The following is a 14241-nucleotide window of genomic DNA, read 5'->3' on the forward strand; positions in this document are numbered from 1 at the left end:
TGTGTTCTTCTTGAATACGCTGTATAGGTATTTCTCTTCTGCTCTTCGTAGTTCCTAGGTGCTGCAGTAGGTGGTGGCTCATTGAAATAATGTCCTAATGCAGCTTCGTTTGTGGGTGTTTGGATGATTGCTTCTATAGTTTAGTATTTGGTCCGTGTCTATTTTGACTATTGTTTTGCTATTGCATCCCTTTCAAGCAATATTTTAGCGTCTATGCCTTTTATGCATCTGTTATCTGTTGTTACCTCTTTCTATTTGTCAAAGATTTGATGTTCTGGTGCACAGTTCCCATTTTGTAATTTTTTTCCCCAGCTCCAATGTTTCAGCATCCATCTCATTATACCACTCTTTTCACTTAGTGCCTTTACTTTCTGTTCAATTTCCTTACACTGGTGTGTGTTTCTGTTGCTTGCTCTTTCTATCATTGTTAGTATCTCATCTGTCATTCACATTTATCTGGATATAGATTTGTCAAGTCAAATCAAATTAGAAACAATACTATAGAGGAGGAAATGCTGTAACATTTTGGGTGGTTATCTGGATATAGATTTGTCAAATCAAATCAGAAACAGTACCATAGAGGAATTGCTGTAACTTTTTGGATGGTTTTCTGGAACAACACTTTGGGAAAATTATGAAAAACATGCTATTTGAGACTGGGTATTCTGTACTGAGAAAGGAATAACTGCATTTTAGCAATTTGATGTCCTTCGGGGAAAGTGACCGTAAGTGACCAGTCTGAAAGGAACTGGGAGAAAGTGAGGACTGCAGATGCTGGCGATCAGAGCTGAAAAATGTGTTGCAGGTCAGGCGCGACCGACTCAACACAGACATCTACTATAAACCGACTGACTCCCACAGCTACCTGGACTACACCTCCTCCCACCCTGCCCCCTGCAAAAACTCCATCCCATATTCCCAATTCCTTCGTCTCCGCCGCATCTGCTCCCAGGAGGACCAGTTCCAACACCGCACAGCCCAGAAGGCCTCCTTCTTCAAGGACCGCAGATTCCCCCCAGACGTGATCGACGATGCCCTCCACCGCATCTCCTCCACTTCCCGCTCCTCCACCCTTGAGCCCCGCTCCTCCAACCGCCACCAAGACAGAACCCCACTGGTTCTCACCTACCACCCCACCAACCTCCGCATACAACGTATCATCCGCCGTCATTTCCGCCACCTCCAAACGGACCCCACCACCAAGGATATATTTCCCTCCCCTCCCCTATCAGCGTTCCGCAAGGACCACTCCCTTCGTGACTCCCTCGTCAGATCCACACCCCCCCACCAACCCAACCTCCACCCCCGGCACCTTCCCCTGCAACCGCAGGAAATGTAAAACTTGCGCCCACACCTCCATACTCACTTCTCTCCAAGGCCCCAAGGGATCCTTCCATATCCGCCACAAGTTCACCTGTACCTCCACACACATCATCTATTGCATCCGCTGCACCCGATGTGGCCTCCTCTATATTGGGGAGACAGGCCGCTTACTTGCGGAACGCTTCAGAGAACACCTCTGGGCCGCCCGGACCAACCAACCCAACCACCCCGTGGCTCAACACTTTAACTCTCCCTCCCACTCCACCGAGGACATGCAGGTCCTTGGACTCCTCCACCGGCAGAACATAACAACACGACGGCTGGAGGAGGAGCGCCTCATCTTCCGCCTGGGAACCCTCCAACCACAAGGTATGAATTCAGATTTCTCCAGTTTCCTCATTTCCCCTCCCCCCACCTTGTCTCAGTCGGTTCCCTCAACTCAGCACCGCCTTCCTAACCTGCAATCTCCTTCCTGACCTCTCCGCCCCCACCCCACTCCGGCCTATCACCCTCACCTTGACCTCCTTCCACCTATCCCACCTCCATCGCCCCTCCTCCCTACCTTTTATCTTAGCCTGCTTGGCTACTCTCTCTCATTCCTGATGAAGGGCTTATGCTCGAAACGTCGAATTCCCTATTCCTGAGATGCTACCTGGCCTGCTGTGCTTTGACCAGCAACACATTTGCAGCAGGTCAGGCAGCATCCAAGGAGCAGGAGAATCGGCGTTTCCGGCATAAACCCTTCTTCAGGAATGAGGAGGGTGTGCCAAGCAGGCTAAGATAAAAGGTAGGGAGGAGGGACTTGGGGGAGGGGCGTTGGGAATGCGATAGGTGGAAGGAGGTCAAGGTGAGGGTGATAGGCCAGAGAGGGGGTGGGGGCAGAGAGGTCGGGAAGAAGATTGCAGGTCAGGAGGGCGGTGCTGAGTCCGAGGGTTGGGACTGAGATAAGATGAGGGGAGGGGAAATGAGGAAGCTAGAGAAATCTACATTCATCCCTTGTGGTTGGAGGGTTCCTAGGCGGAAGATGAGGCGCTCTTCCTCCAGGCTTCGTATTGCCTTGGTCTGGCGATGGAGGAGGACAAGGACCTGCATGTCCTTGGCAGAGTGGCGGGGGTGGGGGGGTTAAAATGTTCAGCCACGGGGCGGTTGGGTTGGTTGGTGCGGGTGTCCCAGAGGTGTTCCCTGAAACGTTCCGCAAGTAGGCGGCATGTCTCCCCAATGTAGAGGAGGCCACATCGGGTGCAGCAGATGCAGTAAATGACGTGTGTGGAGGTGCAGGTGAATTTGTGACGATTATGGAAGGATCCCTTGGGGCCTTGGAGGGAAGTGAGGGGGGAGGTGTGGGCGCAAGTTTTGCATTTCTTGCGGTTACAGGGGAAGGTGCCAGAAGTGGGTTGGTGGGGGGTGTGGGCCTGACGAGGGAGTCGTGGAAGGAGTGGTCTTTCCGGAAGGCTGATAGGGGAGGGTAGGGAAATATATCCTTGGTGGGATCTGTTTGGAGGTGGCGGAAATGTTGAAGGATGATACGATGTATCTGGAGGTTGGTGGGGTGGTAGGTGAGGACCAGTGGGGTTCTGTCCTGGTGCGATTGGATGGTGGGTTTCAAGGGCGGAGGAGCGGGAAGTGGAGGAAGTGTAGTGGAGAGCATCGTTAACCACATCTGAGGGGAAATTGCAGTCCCCCCTCACTTCCCTCCAAGGCCCCAAGGGATCCTTTCATATCCGTCACAAATTCACCTGCACCTCCACATACCTCATTTACTGCATCCACTGCACCCGATGTGGCCTCCTCTACATTGGGGAGACAGGCCACCTACTTGCGGAACGTTTCAGAGAATACCTCTGCGACACCCGCACCAACCAACCCAACCGTCCTGTGGCTGAACACTTTAACCTCACCCCTCCCACTCCGCCAATGACATGCAGGTCCTTGGCCTCGTCCATCGCCAGACCATGGCAACACGACGCCCGGAGGAAGAACGCCTCATTTTCCGCTTAGGAACCCTCCAACCACAAGGGATGAATGCAGATTTCTCCAGTTTCCTCATTTCCCCTCCCCTCATCTTATCTCAGTTCCAACCCTCGGACTCAGCACCGCCTTCTTGACGTGCAATCTTCTCATTCCTGAAGAAGGGCTTATGCCCGCAACATCGATTCTCCTGCTCCTTGGATGCTACCTGACCTGCTGTGCTTTTTCAGCAACACATTTTTCAGCTATGAAAGGAACTGGTCCTATAAATAATGGATGCATTAGTGATCATCTGGAAGTGGTGGAGGGGTGTACAATTGTAACATTTAAAAGGCATCCGGATGGATATATGAATGGTAAGGATTTCAAGGGATATGGGCCAAATGCTGGTAAATGGGACTAGGTCAGATAGGTATTGTCTGGTCAGCACAGACCAATTGGATTGATGTTGTATGACTCTATGGTAGTCTACCTCTCTATAAATTGTAGATTCTGGAACACTTCCAATACATTGTAGGCTTGTTGATGTGAAGGAGAGATAAAGCAGGGAATTGTAGACTTGTTAGTCTGACATCAGTAATGGAAGAAAATGGTAGTGTCCATTATAAAAAAAAAGCACTTGAAATTGACAGGATTGCAGAGTCACCATGGATTTACAAAAGAGAAATCATGCTTGACAAATCTACTGGAATTTTTCGAGCAGATTTGATCATGGAAGCTAGTAGATGTGCTTTTTTTGAACTTTCAAAAGGCTTTTGATAAGGACCAGATACAATAATAGCATGTAAAATTTAAGCACATGGGATTGGGGATAGTGTATAGATATGAATGAAGAACTGGTTGGCAGACAGAAAATAAAGAGTAGGAATAAATGGGTCTTTTTTCAGAGGGGCAGGCAGTGATTAGTGGGGTACCCGAGGAATCACTGCTGAGGCTCCAACTATTTGGAATATATTATTATTGATTTAAATGAGGGAACTAAGTATAATATCCTCACATTGTAACTTGTTGAAATGACACAAAACTGGATGCAAATGTGAACTGTGAAGAGGATGCACTGATACTTTATAGTGTTATTTGGACAAGTTGACTCTGCAAGTACATGGCGGATGAAGTATAATATAGTTGAATGTCAGGTTATTCACTTTTGTAGCAAAAACAGGACGGTAGATTATTTTCTGAGTGGCAAAGAATTGGAAAGGTGGAGGTGTGCTGAGATCTTCATGTCCTTATGCACTAATTGCTGAAAGTAAGAATGCATGTCCAGCTGAAGAATGGTATGTTGGCTTCATTGCAAGAGGATTCGAGTACAGGAGCAGGGTTGCCTTGCTGCAAATGTATAGGGCCTTTGTGAGACTACATCTAGAGCAATATGTGCAGTTTTGTTCTCCTTATTTGATGAATGATGCTCTGGCTTTGGAGGGAGAATAGTGGAAGTTTACCAGACTGATTCCTGGGATGGCAGCACTGACATTTGAAAAAGAGACTGGATTGCTTTGAAGTTTAGAAGCAGGATGGGCATATCTTATAGAAACCTCTAGAATTCTAACAGGACTAGATAGGGTAAAAGCAGAATGGATGTTCCTGATTACCAAGGATTCAAGAAACAGGGGTTATGGTTTAAAGATATGGCTAGGCCATTTTGGACTGAGATGAAGAGAAATTTATTCACCCAGAGGGTGGTCAACCTGTGAAGTTCTCTGTCACAAAGAGGTTGAGGCCAAAACATTGCATGTTATTTAATAATTCTTAGTGCTAGAGGGATCAAGTGGAGAAAGCAGGGAAAAGGTAATGAATTTGATGATCAACCACAACGTATTGAATGGCAGAGCAGGCTAAAAGGGCCGAATGACCTACTTCTATTTTCTGTAATTTAACATGTCTTGTTTTCTTTTCTGTTTTGGTGTTATTTGCTTTGCAGCATGTTGAGTACTTCATATTTTTCCATTGGGCTTTCATTTTGTAGTTCTGAGAACTTTGTTCAGATTCTTCAAATTTGAGGCTTTTAAATGTGTTTTTTCTTCTAAAGTGAATACCTGTCATCAGTTTTCATTGTTCAAAATCTAAATGATTGCCCACCATGTTTTTGCTATTTTCAGTTCTACTTCAATTTTTGTCACAGGACAATGTTCTTAATTAATATCTGTGCTGGGTTAGATATGATTATTTTGTATGTTGCTTTAAAAGCATTGCTTCACCATCACTTAATCTATTGCCTGAAACTTTCCAAATGTATTGTCCTTTTGGTCGCTAAAAAAAGGTGCTTAACAAAATTTGATCAGTATCTCTCCTCTTTCATTTTTCGCTCCAAAGTTCTGTTGACCAATGTGCATTGCTGGTGTTTGATGCTTTGATTTAACTCGATCGTAACATTTGATGTTGTCATAAATTTCCTTTTTTTTGCTTACTGTGAACTTTTGTGTATGGATAATTAGATCAAAAGGCCTTTCACTGACCTTAATCATGATCACTTTGAACTGGCCAATAGCCTTCTTACTGGTATCATAACACCATTCACCACCTGACAAGTAAAGCAGATGATTGTTCTTTTGCACTTGACCAGATTCTAACCATCTTAGTTCTTCCATTCCTAATAGGTCAGTGCAGTATCTATCCATGACTTTTATGAAATTAGCAAAACCTTTCCAACCTAGCTCAATGGTTAGCACCACTGCCTCACAGTGCCAGAGACTCAGATTTGATTGCACCCTTAGGTGACTTATAAAGTCATAGAGATGTTCAACGCAGAAGCAGACCCTTCGGTCCAACTCGTCCATGCTGAACAGATATCCCAACCTAATGTAGTCCCATTTGCCAGCACTTGACCCATGTCTCTCTCAACCTTTCCTATTCATATACCCATCCAGATTCCTCTTAAATATTGCAATTGAACCAGTCTCCACCACTTCCTTTGGCAGCTCATTTCATACACGTACTACCCTCTTTTATATCTTTCCCCTTTCACCCTAAACCTGTGCCCTCTAGTTCTGGACTCCTCCACCTCAGGGAAGAGACTTTGTGTATTTATCCTATCCATGCCACTCATGATTTTATAAACCTCTATAAGGTCACCCCTCAGCCTCCGATGCTCCAGGGAAAACAGCTCCAGCCTATTAAGCCTTTCCCTATAGCTCAAACCCTGGCAAGATCATTGTAAATCTTTTCTGAACTATTAGAAGTTTCACAACAACATTCTTCTGATAGAAAGGAGATCAGAATCGCACACAGTATTCCAAAAGTGGCCTAACCAATGTCCTGTACAGCCACAACATGCCATTCCAACTCCTATACTCAGTACTCTGACCAATAAAGGAAAGGCATACCAACCACCTTCTTCACTATCCTATCTACCTGAGACTTTACTTTCAAGGCGCTATGAACCTGCACTCCAAGGTCTCCTTGTCCAGGTCCCCAGGAACTTGCCATTAAGGGTATAAGTCCTGCTAAGATATGCTTTCCCAAAATGCAGCACCTCGTATTTTTTAAAATTAAACTCCATCTGCCACTCCTCAGCCTGTTGGCCATGTGTGGAATTTGCACCATCTCCCTGTGTACGCATGGGTTTCCTCCCATAGAACGAAGATGCACAGGTTAGGTGAATTTGTCATGCTGAGTTGTCCCATAGTGTCCCAAGATGTGCAGGCTGGGTAGGATGATCTTCAGAGGGTTGGCGTGGACTTGATGCCCTGAATGGACTCCTCCAGCACTATAGGAATTCTATGATAATGGTACCGGCTCAAAGATTGAATTGTGATTGACGTTTAGGTCATTTTTGTCACAAGTTTGTTGATTACAGTCTGGCAAAAGTCACTATCGATAACAGAATTGGTTGGGGGCAGGGGCCAACATCTTCAGTATCTCCTATTTTTGACCATGACTTTCTATTCCTAAGTATTTTGTATGATCCAAAACTCTTCTCATGTGACTGGCCAAACTGCCTTATTAAATATTATGTGCTTCTCTTCACTCCACCTGACAAAGGAGCAGCTCTCTGAAAGCTTGTGATTTCAAATAAACCTGTTAAACAATAGCATAGTGTTGTGTGACTTCTAACCATGTCCACCCCGGTCCAACACTAGCACCTCCACATCACGACTAAACATCATGACTGTGCCCTTGGGTATGTCACACCTTCCTGGTCTAACTAACTTGTTAGAGTCTTCTGTTGTTCCCAGACTTAATGCACATTAGTTGGGGTGACATCTCCTCACCATGGCAACTGAAGCTGATGGATTCTATATAATTGTGTATGACTCTGCTCTGTGGTTGCAGGTATGACATTGTTGTGTACAATTGGCTATTTGGGAGTCACGATTTCGAGACCGTGAGATGCTGGTCTCCCCTATCCACGGCATATGAGACATGGTGTATGTTTCGATAGGGGATCAAAGAGTACTAGGCTTCTCACAAATATTTCCTACATATACTTCAATGACTCATTTAGATAATGTGTTGGAAATCAAGCCCCCGCTATTTCCAGAGCCACCACAAATATGAAAATTTGATCAAACCAACTAAATTTTCCTTTCTAATACAGGTTAACAGAATATGAAAACTATAACAAGAAAATAACTACTTATTGTAATCAAACTGCTTTTAACCAATGGCAGAAAATGAGCAAGTTGAATTGCTAATGTATAATTCTAACTTAAACTCTATCCCTGTCGTGAAGTTTTCATACACACACAAAACACACAAAGAGTCAAGACACAAGTATTGCGGGTGGGGGCAAATGACAGAGAAGCACAATTCTGGTCAAGAATGGATCGCAGTTATCAATAAGTTGTTGTCTTTCGGCTTTCTTTTGACTCGTTCCAATTCTTTGTGAATGATGTAAATTTGTTGATAAGCTGATTCTCAAGTCTTACCTTCACTGGTTTGAGGATTTGCCTTTTGGTGCCTGCGAAGGTGTTTTTCCCTTTTAGCAAGATAGAGCTGATTACAGATAGCAGTTTACAGAAAAATAGTGTGAGAGAATAGCCACCAGATTTTCTGTTATTTCTCCATACAGGAAGAAAAGCAATTTAGGTGCTTTCTCTTTGTAGAAGAGAAGCCTTTCCTCTTGTCAAAATCCAAACTGAAGCTACCACCTTATTATATAATAAAGAAGTCTGTTTCTCCTGGTCAGACACCCTACCTCTGTCTGTCTTTCACCCCCCACCTTGCAACTGTCTCTTCTTGATTTTCCCTCTTCCCCAAGCCTGTCTCCCTACACATTGCAATCTCTTCATGTCCTGAGTATTCAACAGGAGTTTGAACAGAGGGAGTTATCTCCCTGAATCCTGTTAACAGTAAGTAATTGGTGGTGTAGTGGTCAATGAAGAAGGTCATCTGAAATTACAAAGAAATTTTGATCAATTGGGTAAATGGGCTGAAGAGTGGAGTTTAATTTAAATAAATGCGAGGTGTTGTGTGTTTGTAAAACAAACCAGTGCAGAATCTATGCAATTACATTTAAGGATTCAGTAGTGTTATAGAACAGAGATATCTAGGGGTTCCAGGTCATAATTCTTTGAAGTTTGCGTGACACGTGGCTAGGGTGGTTAAGAAAGTGTTTAGCATGCTTGCATTTGTTGTTCAGATTTTTGAATAAAGGAGTTGGGACATTACATTAAAGTTGTACAAGACATTAGTTAGGCCTCTTCTGGAGAACTTTGCACAATACTGGTTGCTCTGTTACAGGAAGGATATTCTTAACTGCAGAGGTTCAGAAGAGATTCACCAGGATGTTGCAGGGAATGGAGGGTTTGAGTTCTGAAGAGAGGCTGGATAGGCTGGAATGTCTTTAACTGGGGCACAGGAGATTGAGGGGTGACCTTATAGAAGTTTATAAAATAATAAAGGGTATAGATAAGGTGATTGGCAGGTGTCTTTCCCCTAGGGTAGGCAATTTTAAGGGTGGGGCATTTTTTAAGGTGAGAGGAGAAAGATTTAAGAGACAGGACAATTTGTTTTTTACGGAGTGTGGTTCATGTGTGCAACGACCTTCCAGGGAAAGTGGTGGATATAGGTACCATTATGACATTTAAAAGCCATTTTGATTACCACATGAATAAGAAATGTTTGGAGAAATATAGGCCAAGTGCAGGCAGGTGGGATTACTTTAGGTTGGGATTATGGTCAGCCTGGACTGGTTGGACTGAAAGCTGTGTTTCTGTGCTGCATAACTCTAAGTTGTAACTATACTTAGCATTCCTGAAAACACACACACAAACACTCCTTCCTATCTTCCTTCCTTTGTTTTGTGGCCTAGCTTCACCCCACTGCTTGAAAAAAGGCAGTGTTGTCTCGCAATGTATTCCAGTTACTTTTTCTCACTTAGAAACAACTTCTTTGATTTACACAAATCAGGTTAGCAATTATTTATTTCATGTATGAGCAGGGACAGCCAGTCTTACCACTGTGAAATGTAAAATTAACTCTTGTGAGTTAAACATCTCCAGATACACATCATACACTTAAAACACATCATTACAAAGTAAGTATTACATTTTCTGCTGTTTTTCCTAGTTTTCACAAGTATTGTCTGTATGTCACCCAAGACTAGATAAGTGCAGCTCCTGTACTCTTAAGTCTGCTTCTGTTCATCTGTGGTTTCTAATTGCATTAACAATATGACTTAAAAATTTAACACATAGCTAACTGAAATTGATTAAGCTCTTCAAATGAATTTGCTATCGCACCGGCTGAGGTTATCATGAAGGACTCTCCTCTCAACCTTAGGTGTGTTGATCCTCTAGTTTAACTATGATCAGTCATCTCTCTCAATTGAGACAGCAGCCGAGCGGTCCTTAATACTATGGTGACTTTGTCATCGTCAAGGATACGTTAAATGCTCAAAGAAATGCCTGTGACATGTATTAATATTTCACATGTTTAAACAAATCATGTCAAACAATTTTTTTTAATTGAAATATATTTTTATTTTTTAGAATTATACTTAGGGCTGTATTATAACTGAGGCTGTAGGAGTGCACTGTCTCTCTCCAGTCCTACTGTTCCACTCTGCAACATGAATTTAAATACATTACTCAGTTACTGATATGGACAATTGTATACTTTATGTACATTAGATTTAGAATAAAACGATGCATTAATTGGGTTTAAGAAATATAAAAATAATAAATGAAGACATGAACCTAGGTTTATAACTTATAGTAAACAAATCCAAGCAGCTTGTTTAAGCAATGTTACTTCCAAGAGGTAATTTCAAAGAAAAAAAGCCCAATGTCCTTTCAATGATACTTTTGTAAAAGGTCCATGTATTTCTTCTTCACTACAAATTATCACTACAAAAGCATCTTTGTTACACCTCTACCCTTGGAGAAATGAAATTCTGTAATTTACAATGTTCAAAAAAACTTTTGCAAGTAACTCTCATTCACTTTTAAATATAAGCACACAGTATCAATTTTGGTACTCAGAATTCAAGGCAAAGTTAAATTTTAGACAAAGCTGCAGCAATTATGTTGTTTTTGCTCCCGCAGTATAAACTTCTTTTTAACTGAAAGTAAACTCCATTAAAATCGTCTAGCATTCTGATTTTTGAAATTTTTCACAAGGGCTAAAGGGCCCTGATCAATGTATTCCAGTGTTACCCTGCAGCTGTGATGAACATATATTTCAAAATGTTTAAAAGCCACTATCAATTATTAGGATTTATTTTCCAGTATAGAGTGAATGTTTTGGTTTTGATTTAGCTCTTTAGAAAAGTATTCCATTGACCTATTTTCTTGTAATTGAGGACTACTCTTTTCAGGTCACTAGCATCAGAAGCTGCCTTTAAGTACTTTAACCACTGAAATTTGGGACAAGTAACACTGGTTCGCTGGACAAGATCTCATCTTTCACAGACTCTGATTTTCTGATTAATGTCAGTTTTCCACATAATTTGTTGTTAGGGATACACTGGATTGGGACCAAATGAAGAGTAAAGTCCACCTCTGGTGGTGGTTGTGTTTTTGTAGTCTGATTGAAGGTGACTAACTTGTGAAGGAGTTGTGAATAAATCAGTGCTCTGGACCATTTTCCACTATCCATCCCATTTTAATGCAATTTAAATTGATGTGACCACACTGAGAATGGGAGGAGAATGTGAATTAAATACCATTTTGAAGGCCCTGGAATTTACCTATGGTCAGCAAGTGAGAGACAGTTCTTTTACACTGAGTTCTATAAAAGTTTTTTTTTCTTCCAGTTATTGCTGCCTTGTCATTTGCCTCTTGCTTCCTGTCCTTGCTGCCCTGTGAAATAAACTCAAAGCAGCAAAATCCAGATTGGCTGCAGCCAATTTCATGATGATCAGCCAGATATTTTCTGCAAAACAGACCGAGGAGTTAATAGTTCTATTACATTGCTCTTTGCAAGAATTCTTGAAGGCCACCATCATGGTGCTGGAATCACAGATATAATTGTTAAGAAACCCCTCATAGATCTTGAATAGTAAAGTTCCAAGGATAGAAATTTTGTGGTACATCAAAGGCGATCATTAAGACACTGAACTAATGACAATTGCTTGACTGACATGTGAAGCAGATTACTAGACTTGAAAACAAAATTATTTTATGAAGTGCTCCTATGGCTCCTATCAAGATGAAACATAGTGCAAATATTATATCTTTTAATTGAGACCAATGTCAGCCTGGATCTTTTGTGATTCAGCTAAATCAGATTTAATTAAACAATAATGCAACTTTTTTCTCTTTACCCACCCCACTGCCCAGCTATGAGAGCTATGAAGAAACTGAGCTCAAATCAAATACTCGTGATACCACCTTTAGCAGTGGAGGGTGTGACTATGAGCTGTCTGAGGAAGAAGAAGATGAGGAACAAAGGCATGGACCAAGTGTTCTTAATGAGGTACAACTGAGTGAGGATGAGGAGGACAGCGAGGAATTCCACTCCATTGACGGGGACACTGATATAGACTCAGACATAGAAACCTGATACATGGTGATACATTACAGAATGGGATATGCAGATGACCCTAACAATCTTTTGTGGTTGAAAAGACTAAAGGGAATGACTTCAGTGTAGATACGCACCAAGATGGAGGTACAAGGTGGAAGTAGATTTCATTAACTGATGTAAAACTGTGACAACACATGATTTCACATCTAAGCAAAACATACATATTTTTGCTCAGTTGCCTCAGTACACTTGAGTTATGTATATGGTTAATAATGTTGTTGTACAAAAGTAGAGAGTCCGTGCAAAGCCCAATAACAAATTGTGCTTCATACCAAAATACATCCTGTACTGAATCTTTATAAACTTTGTTCTTGGAAGATGGACAAAGATTTTGTGTAAATCGGAGTTTGACAATTTGTAATGTTTTCCGTTTGTAAAGCACATTCACTGTCAGTGATGGTGCATCATAAACTTTCATGTTACTGTTTTAAAACATTACCCTGAACAGATGCAAAACAAATATTAATTGTAACTTTTGCAGGAAAGAAAAACATATTTTTGAAAAGGCAGAGATCTCAAATAGAGATCTTGCTATTCTTTTTAATTTTAATGTCTTGGGATTTCCACATAATCATAGTTTTTTTTTAAAGTGTTGTAGCAGTTCAGATAATATGGGTTTTACAAATGAATTGTCATAACATCTTGCTTAACAATGTGACAACTGTACAAAGCTTTGCCAAATTTCAGACTGAATATTGCTGAACCAGTGGATGAATTAATATTCACATCTACTGTGGGAATGATGGATATTTATTTACCCAACTTTATGTCACATTGATGATATGTTCAGCATGAAAACTGAAAAAATGATGAGAGCAAACCTCCTCCAAGATTCAAAGTGCCATTACATCTTGGAAGATGTAAAAATAAAAACCAAAGACCAGAAGTAATTTCAAGAAATTATTGTACACTTTGGAAATGTATCACATAAGTAATGAAACATCTTGACTAGTAGTCTGTATTTGCATTGGTCTTGGATAGACAACTCTCTATCAAGCTTTGAATCTTGTTATTTGTCTTCAGAAGATGTGTCCATCCTTCTTTCAAAACATGGCGTTAACTTGATTTGTTTCTGTATCATGATAGCACCCCAATATTTGATGGGCAAGGACACTATGGTGTGTACTTGTACCCATTACCTACTAGGAAGCTCCATCTTTTGCAATTTATGTTTAGCTGATTTCAATATCACGAGGTCTGAATTCCCAGTCCTAATCACCAGTGACATTCACTGGAACCAAGTGTGCAATGTCTGGTTGAGAACTAGCTTGAATATGGTAGTGTACAGTCAAATATATTCCTTGCAGTCTATGGTCTACTTCCTTGATCAAACTGCCACTTAGTTGAGGAATGGAATACAGGATACCCATAAAATTGTAACAATTGATCACGTTTTGGTGATGGCGAGTAATTTTTGTAAAAAAAACAAAATCATGATGTTCTTTTGATCATTATGGATAGAGAAAAGAATTTATTTCTTGTTACCTGTTGTGATCTGTGTGTTGCAATTTTGTAATATCTTAAGTCTGTTGTAAATGATCAACTAAAACTGTTTAGAATGTCAGAACTTTGGAAACCAAAAATTTGAATTGCTGGAAAATTGTTAATACATTTACATATGTAGTACAAATTGTTGTAAATCTCAGGTAAAGGTAATATTTGTGTAGTGTTTGTGGCTTAGTGTTTATTTGGCTTTAGAAACAAATGACATATACTTAATGTCTGAATTTTTTTTTAAACAAATGTTTTTTGGGAGTTGATTTTCCTAATTTCAAAGCTATTCCTCAAGTTAGTAAATAAAAACAACACTTTTTATCTGTTATAAACATTAAGGAACAAAACCTTGAATAGAAGACTGAAGGAAGGAACTGTTAGAAAAGGAGGTAGAGGCAGAATGGTATGACACAGTGGATAGATTTGAAGGTAAGAGTTCATATGATGAAGAGCTCATGTGGGTTAGTGAAGACGACTTATGGCTAA

General features: G+C 41.3%; 1 protein-coding gene across 2 annotated transcripts in view; it reads left to right on the top strand.

Moving 5' to 3' along the window:
- taf1 (TAF1 RNA polymerase II, TATA box binding protein (TBP)-associated factor) overlaps positions 1–13909 on the top strand; it is a 160428-nt gene extending 146519 nt beyond the window's left edge. For both annotated transcript variants that reach the window (XM_060832748.1, XM_060832749.1), the window contains one exon: positions 12015–13909. In XM_060832748.1, the coding sequence (XP_060688731.1) occupies positions 12015–12237 (223 nt within the window). In that variant the 3' untranslated portion in view covers positions 12238–13909. The remainder of the gene's footprint in view (positions 1–12014) is intronic.
- The last annotated feature ends 332 nt before the right edge of the window (positions 13910–14241 follow it).

The sequence above is a fragment of the Hemiscyllium ocellatum genome, chromosome 11 (genome assembly GCF_020745735.1).
Source record: "Hemiscyllium ocellatum isolate sHemOce1 chromosome 11, sHemOce1.pat.X.cur, whole genome shotgun sequence".
In the NCBI taxonomy this organism is placed as follows: domain Eukaryota; kingdom Metazoa; phylum Chordata; class Chondrichthyes; order Orectolobiformes; family Hemiscylliidae; genus Hemiscyllium; species Hemiscyllium ocellatum.